We start from the raw sequence: 16965 nt of genomic DNA on the forward strand, positions 1-16965 counted from the left end.
GATTTCCCTTCCCCTTTTAATGACCTATTTTTTATCTGTATAAATTAGAGTCAGTGACTCACAGATTCTTTCTTGAATCACTTCTCTTATTTTATCATGTGTACAGCACTCTGCCACACTCTTGATCATATTTTCTCTCTCTCCATCTCATATTCTCTCACAAATAAAATAGGTGATTCATTCAGCCAGATCATGTGAAATCAAGAAGTAATAAAACTAGTGGAAGGAGTCTAGAGATGAAAAGCCATGTCATCTGTGCACCTATAAGATGGTCCATGGGAAATCTAAGACTTGGCCAGGGGTGGTGCCTTAGGCCTATAATCCCAGCACTTTGGGAGGCCAAGGTGGGTGGATCACGAGGTCAGCAGATCAAGACCATCCTGGCCAACATTGTGAAACCCCATGTCTACTAAAATAAAATAAAATAAAAATTAGCCGGGAGTGGTGGCAAGACTCCATCAAAAATAAAATAAAATACTTGAGCTGAGCCCTCTGGGATAAGAAAAATTAAAGAGGATTAGAAACAAAAGAAGGGCATTCCAAGCACGGGGTAAGGAGTGGCCATTTTGAAATAGAAAATAAGTTGTGGGAGAAAAAGATGGAAAGAAAGCAGCATCTTCATAGTCAGGATGAGAAGTGTGGTGTTTTCCTGGAGAGAGGGCACAGGTGTTAGTGCAGAGGAGAAATGTAGAGAGGCCAGGCATGGTGGCTCACACCTGTAATCCAGCACTTTGGGAGGCTAAAGCAGACAGATCACTTGTGGTCAGGAGTTCGAGACCAGCCTGGCCAACCTGGTGAAACCCCATCTCTACTAAAAATGAAAATTAAAAAAATTAGCTGGGTGTGGTGGTGGACACCTATAATCCCAGCTACTGGAGAGGCTGAGACAGGAGAATTGCTTGAACCCAGGAGGCTGAGGTTGCAGTGAGCTGAGATTGCACCACTGCACTCCAGCCTGAGTGACAGAGGGAGACTCCATCGAAAAAAAAAGAAAGAAAGAAAGAAAAAGATAAAAAAGAAAGAAAGGAAGAAAGAAAAAAGAAAGAAAGAGAGAAAGAAAGAAAGAAGGAAAGAAAGAAAGAGAGAGAGAGAAAGAAAGAGAAAGAAAAATTTAGAGGGGAAAAAAAGTCAATGTTTATGGAACTAAGCAAGTAATAATATAGAAGATGGGTAGCAGAAAGATTCAAAACTGCTGGAGGGATGAGAATCCAGAAGGAAACACAAAGACTTGAGCTCACTGTTGGCGATGTAGATAGAAGGGAACACAAACAAATTCAAAGGACAATGTGGTGAAATGCAGAATGAAGGAAAGAGGGGACATTCAAGATGACATCCAAGGAATGACAGAAAGGGGAATAAGAAGGGAAAGACTGGGGAGAGATGCAGCTATTCTTAATGTCAGAGACATTGTCCTGTTTACATCTATACTTCCAGATCCTGTGTAAACATGTGTAAAGCAGTGTCCACCCATTTTTTGGCTAGATCCATTTACAGTAGAAAAGGTTAGGGCAGGACTTTCGAATTTTAATGTGCAAAAGAATCACTTGGAAAACTTGTTAAGATACAGATTCTGATTCCGTAGGTTTGAAACAGGGTATGAGATTCTGCACCTGGATAGTGCTGCTGCTGTTGTTCTGTGGTCCATACTTTGCATAACAAGAGGTTAGGGGATTTCAGTGCAGACAAGCCAAGCCTAAAGCCCATGATTGTGAAAAAGAAACCAAAACTATCAGTTCGTTTCTCATCCCCAGGGATCATTTTCATGCCTGCGACCATCATGTTGAAGGCCAAAGACATTCTCTATCGACTACAAATGTCTAAAGCCAAGGGCATTGTGACCACAGATACCCTTGCCTCAGATGTGGACTCCATGGCTTCTGAGTGCCCTTCTCTGAAAACCAAGCTCCTGGTATCTGATCACAGCCGTGAAGGGTGGCTGGACTTCAGATCGCTGGTTAAGTGAGTTTCCGGTCTGATGAATATGGTCTCTGAGTACAGGTGTTGTGGGATAATTTAGGAATCAGAGAGACTGATGGATTGAGGAGGATATATTCATTTAGGTGCACCAGCCCAGTCAGATTAACATCCAAAGGACTGAGCCCCGAATGAAGAGTCAGGTTACCTTTTAAGCATTTCGTGGGGTGGGGGGGAGATCTGTGCAGGGGGAAGCATATTACAGAAGCAAGAATCAAAGACAGTTACTCAATTGAGACATGCTTTACCTCATTTCTTACTTTTCAGGAAAAACATGTTTTACAACTTGAGTTTATCTGTCTAGTGACCTTACAGCTGTAGAGTTAGAGAAAGAGGGTCTTCACAATGCCTGGGAAAGGGAGAGAGAAGGCTCACTAGCTACAGACAGAAAAACAGGCAGTTAATTTTTAAAGGACTCCACCTCTTTCTCTTCCTCAGGGGGAATTGGGTTTTCTTACATACAACTGAGTTTTTACTTACACATTCTTTAATTTCTTTAAATTCCTGTTCCATTTCCACTCTTTGGTGCTTTTTATAACAAAGGTGTTAATAGAAAGCACCACTATTTGCCACCTCTTTGCTGAGCTGAGCTTCTACTGGCAGTGGCTGATATTTGGTTAATGCCACAAACTGTGCGGTAGTGTGTTGAGTTATTACTGCCTCTATAGTTGACCAAATGCCCCTAATAAACAGGGGTAAAAGACAAGGGAGGATGAGGCAGATGCCAAGAATAAACAAAAACCCATTAATGAGGGTTTTGAATCCTCCAAAGGTTGGGAACCATCCTCCAAACAAAGAATCCAGGGACCATCCGGACCAAGTCTGAACTGGAACATAGGCCAACTTGTTCATTCTAGCTCTGATTTCCATGACAGCCTGGCCATTATTATCAATTGCTAGGCAGCAGTTGGTTAAATTAAATTTTCCACATACTCCTCCTTCTGAGACTAAGCAATAATCTAAAGCCAATCTATTTTGATATATAGTATTTCTCATTTGTGTTGCTTGTATTGCCAGTAAATCTAGTGCCCTTGATGTTTCATTGGTTATAATTTCAAGGAATGCCTGCAACCTTATGATGCAGTTGAGCATATAGATTGGGGTGCGGTACCCTCATGACCCATCTTGCACCCAGGTAGCTGGCCTATAATATTTAATGATTCTTTCAGGAGACCATTCATTTATCTTTCCAGTCTCCTATGTCCACATCTTTTTTGACATTTCTGTCTATTTTTGTGATTATGCTCTTCTAGTTCTTCTTTTATTTTCTTCATTGACTGGATACCCTAAGAGTTCCCCTTGCTTTAGAGGAATTAGAAAGAAGGATGGCTTGATTGTTCCTATACACATGCCCCTGTCCTTTTAGTTGCCAATATGCCCATGCTCCACAGATCCAATATAGGCCAGAGGGTGCTTTCCAAGCGTTTGGAGCCTCTAGCTGATGCCGAGTGTTGGTTAGGGTAGAGAATCAAGAGAAAGGATTTGGATCTGGTAAGCAGGAGTCGTTCTGGGCGTTTCTCCATAGAGTTTTGTTTTTAGTCTCATCATAATACTGTTGCCCTAGGCAGGTTGTTTCTCCTACTGCCTCTGTGAAAGCCTTTCCCCATTGGGCAATACAGTACTTTCCAATTTTGGAGGTTTTTAACAACCAAACACTGGCTGAGGCTGTTGGTTCACTGGCAGGGTTAGGTGAGGTGAAATTATCTTGTGGCATTAATTCCTTGGCTTCCCATGTCCACTGCTTCCCCATATTAGTTCCTCCACATACATAGCATGAGGAAATTACTAAGCTGCCTGCTATGTTTTCAGCTAGTTGAGCAAATAAGTTTTGGTTGGTGGGGGAAGCTCAGGCACTGACTGATCCAAATGCTTATAGAATGACTTATAGACCTGGAATTGTGGGGTTGGATGTATTTGAGTCCTTCTAGTCTTTTTGACAAGTAGTATGTAGCAGGACGAGCCACAGACAAAACCTCTCAGACACTGAGTTGTAGAAGGAAGGGCTCCATTCAGCTGGGAGCATCATCAAGCTACTGCCTTAAAATCTGAGCTCCCTGAGTGTGCAATTTCTGTCCCTTTTAAGGGCTCACAACACTAAAGATTTCACATGAAAGGGTCATGATTGATTTGAGCAAGCAGCAGGTACGTGACAGGGGCTACATGCACCAGTGGTCAGAGTGAAACAGGACAGGACAGGGAGTTTCACAATGTTCTTCTATACAATTTCAGGAACATCGGTTTCTAAGTCATGAGTTGATTTTTAACTACTAGGTTTAGGCCAGGCAGACCTGGGCCTGGTTCCGGGCCTGGCGCTGGGCTGCCTGTCTTTGGTTTTACTTCATTGTTTTTTCTTAAAACAGATACTGAGTATAAAACAATATAAAACAATATGAGAGGGTCTCTCTCTTTCCTCATTCCCCCCGTTTGAGACTCTCACTTTTTATTAGTGGGAGTTCTCACTCTTATTTTTGCTATTTATGTCTTTTTGTGCAATAGATTGATAGTGATTCATATAGTACACTTGTGCTGAAGCATTTTGGTGAACTAAGGTAGTGATGAAGCATTTTTATCATTTGAAGAAGTACAGGTAGCAAACAAGGGAGCAGTAACTAGGTTTTTATTACAATTGTAACTTTTATTATAAGAGTTTTAAATCCTCCTAGTGCTAGGAACTAATTTTTAAACATGGCTTCAGGGTCAAATTTGTGCTACTCTTGTACGGGCACATGTGACTATGTCTTTAACTACTTGCCTTTGATTATTTATGTGTAGACAGTAATTAGTAAGGTTAAATTTCTTATAGACCTCTCTTTCTGCTGCTAGCATGTAGTTGAGAGACAATATATTTTGATAGATAGCATTTCTTATCTGAGTTTCTTGCCAGGCCAGAATAGTCAAGGCATGACCAATTTTATTAGTGATGATTTTTAAAACAGTTGCAACTGTATGATTCAGTTGAGCATATAAATGGGGGTCCAGTATTCTCATGAGCTGTCTTGTGTCTAAGTGGCAGGCCTATAGTATTATATAATTTTTTAGGAGGTCATTTATCATTTTTTAAATTACCTATGGCTATGCTTCATTTTCCACAGGAAGCATAGACAGGGAAGCCCAGAAGTTCACCTGTTTTTATGGGCAGTAAGAAGAAAGATGGTTTAATAGTGCCAATAACACAACCACTTGTCTACTGGTCAGGCAGCTTAGCATAGGCTCTATGTCTACATATCCAGTATAACCCGGTGGGGGCAGTCTAGTCCTGGTGGAATTCTGGGTGGGACTGTTTTTGCGGTACTATTATACAGCTTTTGCCTGAGACAACTAAGCCGCCCTACAGGATGAGTGAATCCTTTTTCTTTTCTAGCTATGCAATACTGTCTAATAATTGAGACTTTTAGAACCTAGAGATGATCAGGATGATTCTTTTGGGCCAGGAATTCATCAGGAACTGGGTCTGTAGGCACTAATTCTCGGGCTTCTTATGGCCATTGATCTCATATTACAGTGTTTTAATAAACATAACATGAAGTAACATTTAGAGATGGGCTACATGCTCCACTAATTACAAAAACAAATTTCTGTTTTTTCCTGGAGTCTCTGGTACTGGCACATTTAGTTTATCATAGAAAGTCTGAAATACTCAGTCTGGAGAGTGTCTTTGAACCTCTCTTTTTATCAGGATGCTTACGCTAGGATCTAGTCTTTTTAAATCAATGCCTTATGCTACGTTGGTTTTTTTATTATTATTATTCTGAGGGTTTTGTGATTACTAATTTGAAAGGGTTGCAGCTCCCACTCATGCAGGAGGGGCTGACTTTTTCTTCTTGGAGCTAAACAGGATCTTTTTTTTATTTAATTTTTTTTAAGTAGCCCAAGTGACACAAGACCAGTATTGACACATTTCACATAAATACGATTCTTGACAGATATACTTACTTTCTGCTGTGTAACTTTTTTTTTTCAACCTAGAGAACCGCATCCCATCCCATGCTGCTTACTATTAATAGTGGCACAGGTGTCAAATTTTAAGGTTACATTTTAGGGGACCCCTCTTTCTTCTGTTCTAGCTATTACTTTACTTGTGTCACTTAGAAAAGGACCAGAACTTAATTTTATTTTAAAAACTGTGATCATGGAAGGCTTAAAATGGGTCATAACACGCATCAGGTTGGTTATTTCCTAGGTTACATACTTTGGATAGAATAGTATTATACAAACAAGTTTCTTTTAGAGTCCTGGGACACTTATAACAACTATAAAATAATAGGACTGTAGCAATCTTTTGTCCTACCTCAGTAACTTGACGTATATACTGGGAACAGCCCTCGTCTGAGGAAGGTCAGTTGAAGTCTTTACTGTACAAGTCCAAATTTTAAGGAAAATGAGTCCCACGATGAGTTTCCTCATGCTTCGGCCATGCATGGACCAGTCAGCTTCCGGGTGTGACTGGAGCAGGGCTTGTCGTCTTTTTCAGAGTCACTTTGCAGGGGTTACTGAAGCTGCTCCCATCCACGTACAGCTCCCAGTCTACAGATGTTTAAGGATGGTCTCGGAGGTTGTGCCCACTAGAATAAACTGAGTCCAATATTTTTACACAGTTATGTTTTACTGGGATCTTTGATACCAGGAGCAAGGTGGCAGGTTTAGGGTGTTGCAAACTTTAAAGCTTATGCGGGGATTTTTTACAGAGCAAGCTTTGGTATCTAGTTAGTCTAGCATTGATTAGCTAATGGTGTCCTTTGGTATTTATTAAAATCACCACAGCATGGGAGGACTTTATATTTAGGTTTTGCCTAAGAATTAGCTTATCTGCTTCTTGTGCTAACAGGGCCATTGCTGCCAGGGCCCTTGAACATGGGGGCCAGGCTTTGGAAACCCCATTTAGTTGTTTTGAGATGGGCCACTGGCCTTGGCCAGGGCCCTACAGTCTGGGTTAAAACTCCAACTGCCATTTTTTTTTTTTTGACACATAGAGCGTAAAGAGTTTTATCAGGTCAGGTAGCCTCAGGGCTGGGACTGATGTGAGTTTTTCTTTTTAACTTATGAGAAGCTCATTGCTGTTGGTTGTAATAGATGTAGTTTATTTAATATATATTTTTATTGACTGTCATTTACCAAAATATTGATTTAAATTCTGTAACTATTTGATCTCAAGCTTTAGATTGATCTGGTATATCTTGTGGTTAATTTCAAGGTAAAATTGATCTGGTATTTCTCCAATTGCATCTAAATAGATGTCAGAGTTGAAAGACCTATAAGGGGCTTCTCTCACTTTATGTTGTCTTATTATAATTATTATTATTATTTCTGATTGAGAAAATGCCAGGGTGAAAGGCATAGCCAAATGGACTAAAGTGCAAGTGCCACTCCAGTTATTCAGCAGAGTGTCCAGTAAAGGTCCACCATGATACCACCACACATCCGCTCAGGGATGAACAAGGGCTGACTGACTGACAAGCTCTTGAAAATTCTTAAGCTCACTGCATCTCTTCAGGTCTCCAAGGAATACTAAGTTTCCTCCTTGCCGTGAGAGACACGAAGTGAACTTAGTGTTGGGAGACGGAAGCTGGATGGCCCTTGGGGGCTGACCCACAGGGTGCCGGACTTCCAGATACAGCAGAAAGAGCTTGACACAACTTATTACTCCAGGCTGTAGAATCCTGGAAGAGAGCTACCATGCAGCCCACCCCTGGTTGACTGGAGGACCACCTTAGTGGAAGGGGGACAATTAGGGCCTCTGGCCTGCCATGTGCACAAGCATAACAATTACTTTCGTTTAACGTGCAGATGGAATATTTGATCCATTTCAACCAGGCATTTGCATCTTGGTATGCTGTCTTAATTGCCAAAGTTTGTTTTAAGTCTTTAACTTCTATGATCTTCTAGTAAAATGAACATTTTCTTTAGCACCTATTTTTATTAGTTTTTAGACCAAAAAAAAGCTAAACACCATTTTATATTTAATAATGCTGTTTGTATGATTTTTATACCAGCTAAGCTAAATTTTACCTTTATATTAGTGTGTTATTAATTTTAATAAAACCTTGTAAACATATTTATCCAATTTTTCATGTTTGATCAGAAGGTAAGATTTTATAGAATCTTTTTAATGTTTTATAATTTTTGACACACAGAATTTTCTTTACAATTAACATTTTAAAACTTGCTAAAACTTTCAAAACAATGATTTTTTAACCTTTTAATGTAGGTAAAAATCTACATTCTTATGCCTCCTTATAATCTTTTTACCAAAGGTACATTTTACTTTTCTTATACACCTTGCACATAAACTGTTTCTTCAATAGTACTCAGGAGGCCTTATTACTTTTAAATTACATATAAATTACATGATATTTTTGGCATGAAGTTTTTTTATAACATTTTTTTCTTTTATGACTTTCACAGACAGTTTTTTTGGACATGTCTCAACTTTCTGACTTATTACGAACTTTTTTTTTTTTAAAATAACAAGTTAATTTATTTCAGGACAAGAATTTACTATATAACATTTTTTTTTCTTTTTTTTTTTTTTTTTTTGAGATGGAGTCTCACTCTGTCACCCAGGCTGGAGTGCAGCAGAGCGATCTCTGCTCACTGCAAGCTCCACCGCCTCCCGGGTTAACGCCATTCTCCTGCCTCAGCCTCCCGAGTAGCTGGGACTATAAGCGCCCACCACCATGCCCGGCTAAATATAATTTTTTTACTCTCACCCTTTCTCTCTTTCTCTTCCCTACCCCTCATCACCAAGGTCACAGAGTTTAGTTTTAAAAAACAAGCTTAGCAGTCTGGTTAAGGGCTCAGACTAGGGTGCAGACTGAGTTTGAATCCTGGCTCTGCCACTTGCTAGCTGTATATTACCAAGCAAATTACCTAACCCCTCTAAGCCTCAGTTTCCTTACCCGCAAAATGGACATGATTAGAGTAGTACTCACCTCCTAGGGTTGCTCTGAGTACTGAATGATTCATATTTGTAAATCACTGAGAGCATTGCCTGGAACATAGCAAGTGCTATTTAAATGTTCATTAAATTACTTAAAGATTCGTTGTATTTTACCAATTTTTCAAATAAAAAAATGCTGGTCCACATGTCCAAATCACCCATCAAGTCCCTGTGATGTCTAACACCGTGAGAGCCAGTTTTCCTCTAGTGTCGCAAACTCCCGGTTTCCTGTCCATGCCTTATGTTTCTTTTGCTTCCCCAGAAGATGAACAAACAGCAATAATGACTTTTTTTCCTTTTGTCTTGAACCCCTTTGCAGATCAGCATCTCCAGAACACACCTGTATTAAGTCAAAGACCATGGACCCAATGGTCATCTTCTTCACCAGTGGGACCACAGGCTTCCCCAAGATGGCAAAACACTCTCATGGGTTGGCCTTACAACCCTCCTTCCCTACAAGGTAGGAAAGAGGGCACCGACATAGAGGTTGGATCCCAGATGTGGGATAAGTGTGTGTGTGTGTGTGTGTGTGTGTGTGTGTGTGTGTGTGTGTGTGTCTTGGAAAAGGAGCTGTAAGTAGAAGTGACTCCATCCTCCTTTTCCCTTTCATTCTCTTTGGTTCAGACCTCTCAGGGTCTGAGAGGTGAAGTCTGGGAGCCCTAAATGTTTGCTGACAGAGGCCTCAGAGCGACAAAGGAGGCACATTTAGGTTCTATCAGAGCATCTTCATAGGAAGTGTGAGGAAATGTGGGTAGAGACAGCACACATTCCACAAGCCACACACATGACAAACCTGACAAGGCTTGCAGACCTTGTAGTAGATTTTGGACTTTATTAGGAAAATAGTGGGAAGATACTGAAGGTTTTTTAGGGAGGAAGAGATCTGATCAAATCTGTATTTTGATAATATCACCATGGCTACAGGATGGAGGATGGATTGGAGAAAGTTAGAATAGAGTTAGGGAAAAGCAGTTAAAGGCTCCTAGTCTAATCCAGGTGCAAGCTAGTAGGGCATGGACCAGGTGCCAGAGATATGATGGAAATTAACACAGTTGAGATTTCAGGAAGTAGAGTGGACCAGATCTGCTGGCTAAACATGGGAGATGGGAGGAGGTCAAGGACGATGCCAAAGTTTGGGGCTTGGACAACTCCATGGACAGGGATGACATGTCTGGATACAGAGAACACTGGAGGAGAATCAGTTCAAGAGAGGTAGTATGATTGAACCAGTTTCAGTTGTACGTAATCAGGAAATATTTGGCAGTACGCCTTTGAGACCTGGCATGAGGATGGTATGGAGCCCCACACAAATCACATGAACTGAGAGTGAGAGGGGTGGGTTCATAGCTAAAAACCAGAGTGCAGAACGCCCTTCATCACATCGGCCCATGATCACACAGCTGAAGCCACTGCATTTTGGAGTTAGCAGGAAAATACGGAGCCTGAAGACATCTGATGTCTCCTGGTGTCTGTCAGACTCAGGATGGATTCTGGCTACCATGGGGACCCTGGTGGAGCCATGGACAGCGGGGTGTACAGTCTTTATCCACCATCTGCCACAGTTTGACACCAAGGTCATCATACAGGTAAGAAGACTCAACTTCCACTATCAGCAAAATTCCAGAAAAAATCCATGTTTCCAGGCCAAAAGCTGGACCTTGCTAAAAAAAAAAAAAATATTTTATTAAGCAAAGAAGCCTATGAGCCTAAGATGATCCTGTGCCTGGGCTTCTCAAAGTGTGAAGCACTGAATCTGAGTCACTATACCCGAGTGACATCAAATCGTGACCTTGAAAAAAATGCATATTACTGGGCCATCCACCAGACCTGTAGATCAGCCTTTGTGGACTTGGGACCCAGGATGTGCATTCTGAAAAATTAAAGCAAGCACAAGTCCAAGTCTCCCAGATCCTGGACCCTGATGCTGCCAGGGACAAGCAGCTGGTGTGTGTGTGTGTGTGTGTGTGTGCGTGTGTGTGTGTGTGTGTGTTCTTACTCAATATGATGAAATGTTTAAAAACAGCCCTTGGAATATGACAGATCTAGCTTCTTATCCCACCTTTGAAATTAACTAGCAGGTTACATACCACTCTGAGCATCAGTTTCCTTATCTGCAAAATAGGACTTTTAATAATTACTACCTCATTGGTTGAACTAGTTTACAGTCCCACCAACAGTGTAAAAATGTTGCTATTGCTCCACATCCTCTCCAGCACCTGTTGTTTCCCGACTTTTTAATGATCGCCATTCTAACTGGTGTGAGATGGCATCTCATTGTGGTTTTGATTTGCATTTCTCTGATGGTCAATGATGATAAGCATTTTTTCATGTGTCTGTTGACTGCATACATGTCTTCTTTTGCGAAGTGTCTGTTAATATCCTGGCGATTCCTCAAGGATCTAGAACTAGAAATACCATTTGACCCAGCCATCCCATTACTGGGTATATACCCAAAGAATTATAAATCATGCTGCTATAAAGACACATGCACACGTATGTTTATTGTGGCACTATTCACAATAGCACAGACTTGGAACCAACCCAAATGTCCATCAGTGATAGACTGGATTAAGAAATGTGGCACATATACACCATAGAATACTATGCAGCCATAAAAAAGGATGAGTTCATGTCTTTTGTAGGGACATGGATGAAGCTGGAAACCATCATTCTGAGCAAACTATCACAAGGACAGAAAACCAAACACCACATGTTCTCACTCATAGGTGGGAATTGAACAGTGAGAACACTTGGACACAGGAAGGGGAACGTCACACACTGGGGCCTGTCATGGGGTGGGGGGAGCGGGGAGGGATAGCATTAGGAGATATACCTAATGTAAATGACCAGTTAATGGGTGCAGCACACCAATATGGCACATGTATACATATGTAACAAACCTGCACGTTGTGCACATGTACCCTAGAACTTAAAGTATTATTTTTAAAAAATTAAATAAATTAAATAACAAAAAAATGATTACTACCTCATAAAATCTTAGGTAATATTAATGAGATGATAGAGGCAATATGTGTGAAGTACTTAACCCTGACATCAGCACATAGAAACCACTCTATCAGTGGGAGCTGCTGCTGCTATTTTTAAGATGAGTACATCATGATGACAATTTAAGTCACCTGCATGAGCTCCTTCTCTATATGTCCCTTCACCCCAAAATTTTCTTTATGTCTCCACTCACATCCTTGCTTTCCCTCTCAGAGGCAGACCTTGCCCTACACCTCTCAAAATCCACCCGTTCTGCACAACCACTGCAGAGTTCTATCTCCTGGCCTTCGAGAAACAACATTTCTTTATTAATCTTTAATCTACTACACATTTTCTCCTGTATTTTCAGTCTCTCACTTTTCGCTAGTTTTACACCCTCAGTCCATAAACATATTCAGTGTACTTATCCTAAAATTCCTCCCTTTGAACCTGTTATACACTGGGTCAACCCACCTTTTCCAGCATAATACTAAACTTCACCAAAGAACATTCTCCATTTGCTGCAGCCACCTCTGCTTCACCTAGCCTGCTCCTGAATACTGCAGTCCTCCAATGGTCTGCCCTTACTGTTCCTCTTCTTTCTAAGCAATTTCCTTCACCTCCATTTTCCTCAGCAAGCATATCAATGCAGGTGGCTGTCAGGACTGTACCTAGGGTCTAGTCTCCTCGGTTCAAGCTGATTCTCTCAGGCTAGCAAAACATTTCCAACCTGCTAGTTGGTAAAGCCCATCTGATCATTCCTCCAGAATGTCAAACTGCACTTCCCATATCTCATTCCCTGCCTCTATATCAATGCCTCCTCCTGTGTCACCATCATTCTTTTCTGTACCACATTCTGCATCTGAGACTTAAAGCACCACAAACAAGACTGACCACCCTTCCCACCCTCATGCCTAATTCTCCTGCTACTATAGAGAGTGTCTCAAAAGGTCTTTATGTATTTTAAGCCTTAGTAAGTGTTTAAAGTTTAAAATGCTACAAATTTACCAAAAAAGCATTTGCATTACTATTTCCTGCTTACTATTTTTATGAATTATTCATAATAATTTTTAATTTATATATTGTATTAGTCCATCTTATTGAAGACTAAGACAAAAAGTTTTTTAAATTTTTGATTCAGAGGGTGCATGTGCAGATTCATTACATTGGTATATTGCATGATTCTGAGGTTTGGAGTAAGAATATTCTCATGACCCAGATAGTGCATATAGTACCCAACAAGTTTTTCAGACCGTGACCCCCTCCCTCTCCCTCCCTTCTCATAGTGCCTATTGTTATCTCCAGCATCTGTTGTTTCCAACTTTATGTCCGTGTGTACTCAACGTTTAGCTCCCACTTATAAGTGAGAAAAAGTGATGTTTGGTTTTTTACTCCTGCATAAATTTACTTAGGATAACAGCCTCCAGCTTCATCCATATTGCTACCAAGGACATGATTTCCTTCTTTATGGTTGCATAGTATTCCATGGTGCATATGTAGCACATTTTCTTTATACCAATCCACCATTGATGGGCACCTAGGTCAGTTCAATGTCTTTGCTATTGTGAATACCACTGCCAATAACATATGAGCCTATGTGTCTTTTTGGGAGAACCATTTATTTTCCTTTGGATATATACCCAGTAATGGGATTGCTGGGTCAAATGGTAGTTCTAAGTTTGTTGAGGAATTTTCAAATTACTTTCCACAGTGCCTAAACTAATTTGCATTTCTATCAACAGTATATAAGCATTCCATTTTCTCCAAAGCCTCGCCAGCATTTATTTTTCACCTTTTAATAATCACCATTCTGATAGGTGTGAGATAGTATCTCACTATGGTTTTAATTTGCATTTATCTGATTAATGACGTTGAGCATTTCTTCATATGTTTAATGGATGCTTGCATGTCTTCTTTTGAGAAGTGTCTGTTTATGTCCTTTGCCCATTTTTTAAATTGGATTATTTGGGTTTTACTTGTTGATTTATGTTCTTTGAAGATACTAGATATTAATTCTAATTAGACATTACATATTAGAATCTACAAAGAACTTAAATTCTTTGTAGAATCTGGATATTTGATTCTGGATATTGTCAGATGCATAGTTTGAAAATATTTTCTCCCGGCCGGGCGTGGTGGCTCAAGCCTGTAATCCCAGCACTTTGGGAGGCCGAGACGGGTGGATCACGAGGTCAGGAGATCGAGACCATCCTGGCTAACAAGGTGAAACCCCATCTCTACTAAAAAATACAAAAAACTAGCCGGGCGAGGTGGCGGGCGCCTGTAGTCCCAGTTACTCAGGAGGCTGAGGCAGGAGAATGGCGTGAACCCGGGAGGCGGAGCTTGCAGTGAGCTGAGATCCGGCCACTGCACTCCAGCCTGGGCGACAGAGCGAGACTCCGTCTCAAAAAAAAAAAAAAAGAAAATATTTTATCCCACTCTGTAAGCTATTTACTCTCTTGATAGTTTCTTTTGTTGTGCTGAAGCTCTTTAGTTTAATTGGGTCCCACTTGTTAATTTTTGATTTTGGTGCAGTTGCTTCTGGGGACTTAGCCATAAATTCTTTGCCAAAGCTAATATCCAGAAGAGTATTTCCTAGATTTTCTTCTAGGATATTTACAGTGTAAGGTTTTATATTTAAATCCTTACTCCATCTTGAGTTGATTTTTGTATATGGTGAAAGGTAGGAGCCGAGGTTTATTCAGCTACATACAGCTAGCCAGTTTTCCCAGCACCATTTATTGAATAGGAAGTCCTTTCTCCATTGCTTATTTTTGTTCACTTTGCTGAAGACCACATGACTAAGAGCTGTGAGTTCTCTATTGTGTTCCATTGGTCTATGTGTCTGTTTTTGTACCAGTAATGCTGCTTTGGTTACTGTAGCCTTATGGTATAGTTTGAAGTTGGGCAACATGGTGCCTCTGGCTTTGTTCTTTTCACTATTCAAGCTCTTTTTGGTTCTATATGAGTTTTAGAGTAGTTTTTTTCTAATTCTGTGAAAAATGACATTGGTAGTTTAATAAGGGTAGCATTGAATCTGTACATTGCTTTAGGCAATATGGTCATGTTAACAATATTGATTTTTCCAATATATGAGCATGGAATATTTTTCCATTTATTTGTGTCATCTCTGATTTCTTTCAGCAGTGTTTTGTAGTTCTCCTTGTAGCCATCTTTCACCTCCTTGGTTAGATGTATTCTTAGGTATTTCATTTTTAGTAGTTGTTGTAAATTGGATTGTATTCTTGATTTGGCTGTCAGCTAGAACATTGTTGGTGTATGGAAATGCTAATTTTTGTACATTGATTTTATATCCTGGAACTTTACTGAAGTAGTTTATCAGTTCCAGGAGCCTTTTGGTAGAGTTTTTAGGGTTTTTTATGTATATAATCATATCGTCAGCAAAAATAGTTTGACTTTTTTTCTATTTGAATATCTTTTATTTCTTTCTCTTGCCTGATTACTTTGGCTAGGACTTCCAATTCTATGTTGAATAGGAGTGGTGAGAGTGAGTATCCTACTCTTTTCCAGTTCTCAAGGGGAATGATTCCAGCTTTTGCCTGGTCAGTGTAATGTTGGCTGTGGGCTTGTCATAGATGGCTATTATGTAGAGGTATGTTCCTTCAATGCCTCATTTATTGAGGGGTTTTATCATGAAGAGATATTGGATTTTTTGAAAGCTTTTTCTGCACCTACTAAGAGGATCATATGGCTTTTGTTTTTACTTCTGTTTATGAGGTGAATCATATTTATTGATCTGCATATGTTGACCCAACCTTGCATCCCAGGAATAAAGCCTACTTGATCATGGTGAATTAACTTTTTGATATGCTGCAGGATTCAGTTTACTAGTATTTTGTTGAGGATTTTTGCATTTATGTTCATCAGGAATATTGACTTGGAGTTTTCTTTTGTCATTGTATGTCTGCCAGATTTTGGTTCCACAATGGTTCTGGCTTCATAGAATGAGTTAGAGAGGAGCCCCTTCAATCTTTTGGATTAGTTATGGAGGGATTGGTACCAGTTCTTTGTATATCTGTTAGAATTCAGCTGTGAATCTATCTTGTCCAGGGTTTTGGGAGGTTAGTAGTTACTGATTCAATTTCAGAACTTGTTATTTGTCTGTTCAGGTTTTCACTTTCTTTCTGGTTCAATCTTGAGAGGTTGTGTGTTTCCAATAATTTATCCATTTCCTGTAGATTTTCTAATTTATGTGCATCGATGTGTTCATAATAGTCTCTTAAGATCTTTTATATTTCTGTGGGACCATTTATAGCATCATCTATGTCATTTCTGATTGGGCTTATTTTGATCTTCTCATTTTTTTCTTTGTTAATCTAGCTATTGTCTATCAATATTGTTTATTCTTTTGAAAAACAAGCTCTCAGTTTCATTGATATTTTGTGTAAACTTTTGCATCTTAATTTCAATCAGTTCTTTAATTTTAATTATTTTCTTCTGATAGCTTTAGTGTTTATTGGTTGTTCTTTTTTCCCCTAGTTCCTCTAGAAATGATATTAGATTCTTAATTTGAGATCTCTCTAACTTCTTAATGAAGGCATTTAGTGCTATAAACTTTCCTCATAACATTGCTTCAGGTGCATCTCAAAGATTTTGGTAGATGGTATCTCTATTTTCATTTTCATTAATTTCAGATACTTTTTTGATTTCTTGTTCACCCAAGAGTTATTCAGGAAAAAATTGTTTAATTTCCATGTTTTTGTATAGTTTTCAGTGATCTTCTTGGCATTGATTTCTGTTTTTATTGCACTGTGGTCTAAGAATGTACTTGGTATGATTTTGATTTTTTTAATTTATTGAGACTTGCTTTATAACTGAACATGCAGTGAATTTTAGAATATGTTCCATGTGGGAACAAGAAGAATGTATATTCTGTGGTTGTTAGGTAAATTATTCTGTAGATGTCTATTAGGTCCGATTGGTCAAATGTTGAGTTTAAGTACATAATTTCTTTGTTAGTTTTCTGCCTCAATCATGTGTCTAACATTTTCAGTGTGTTGTTGAAGTCCCCTACTATTTTTGTTTGGCAAAGTCTTTTTATAGGTCAA

The 16965-nt window shown here is 39.6% G+C and overlaps 1 protein-coding gene across 3 annotated transcripts in view; it reads left to right on the forward strand.

Annotated features, from left to right (window-relative positions):
• The window catches only part of LOC105484990 (acyl-CoA synthetase medium chain family member 1), a 58809-nt gene that overhangs the window by 5101 nt on the left and 36743 nt on the right, over nucleotides 1-16965 (forward strand). For all 3 annotated transcript variants that reach the window (XM_011747123.3, XM_011747121.3, XM_011747122.3), the window contains exons 4-6: nucleotides 1752-1959; nucleotides 9231-9371; nucleotides 10338-10497. In XM_011747123.3, coding sequence (XP_011745425.2) covers nucleotides 1752-1959; nucleotides 9231-9371; nucleotides 10338-10497 — 509 coding nt within the window. The remainder of the gene's footprint in view (nucleotides 1-1751; nucleotides 1960-9230; nucleotides 9372-10337; nucleotides 10498-16965) is intronic.

Source organism: Macaca nemestrina, chromosome 18 (genome assembly GCF_043159975.1).
Source record: "Macaca nemestrina isolate mMacNem1 chromosome 18, mMacNem.hap1, whole genome shotgun sequence".
Taxonomy (NCBI): domain Eukaryota; kingdom Metazoa; phylum Chordata; class Mammalia; order Primates; family Cercopithecidae; genus Macaca; species Macaca nemestrina.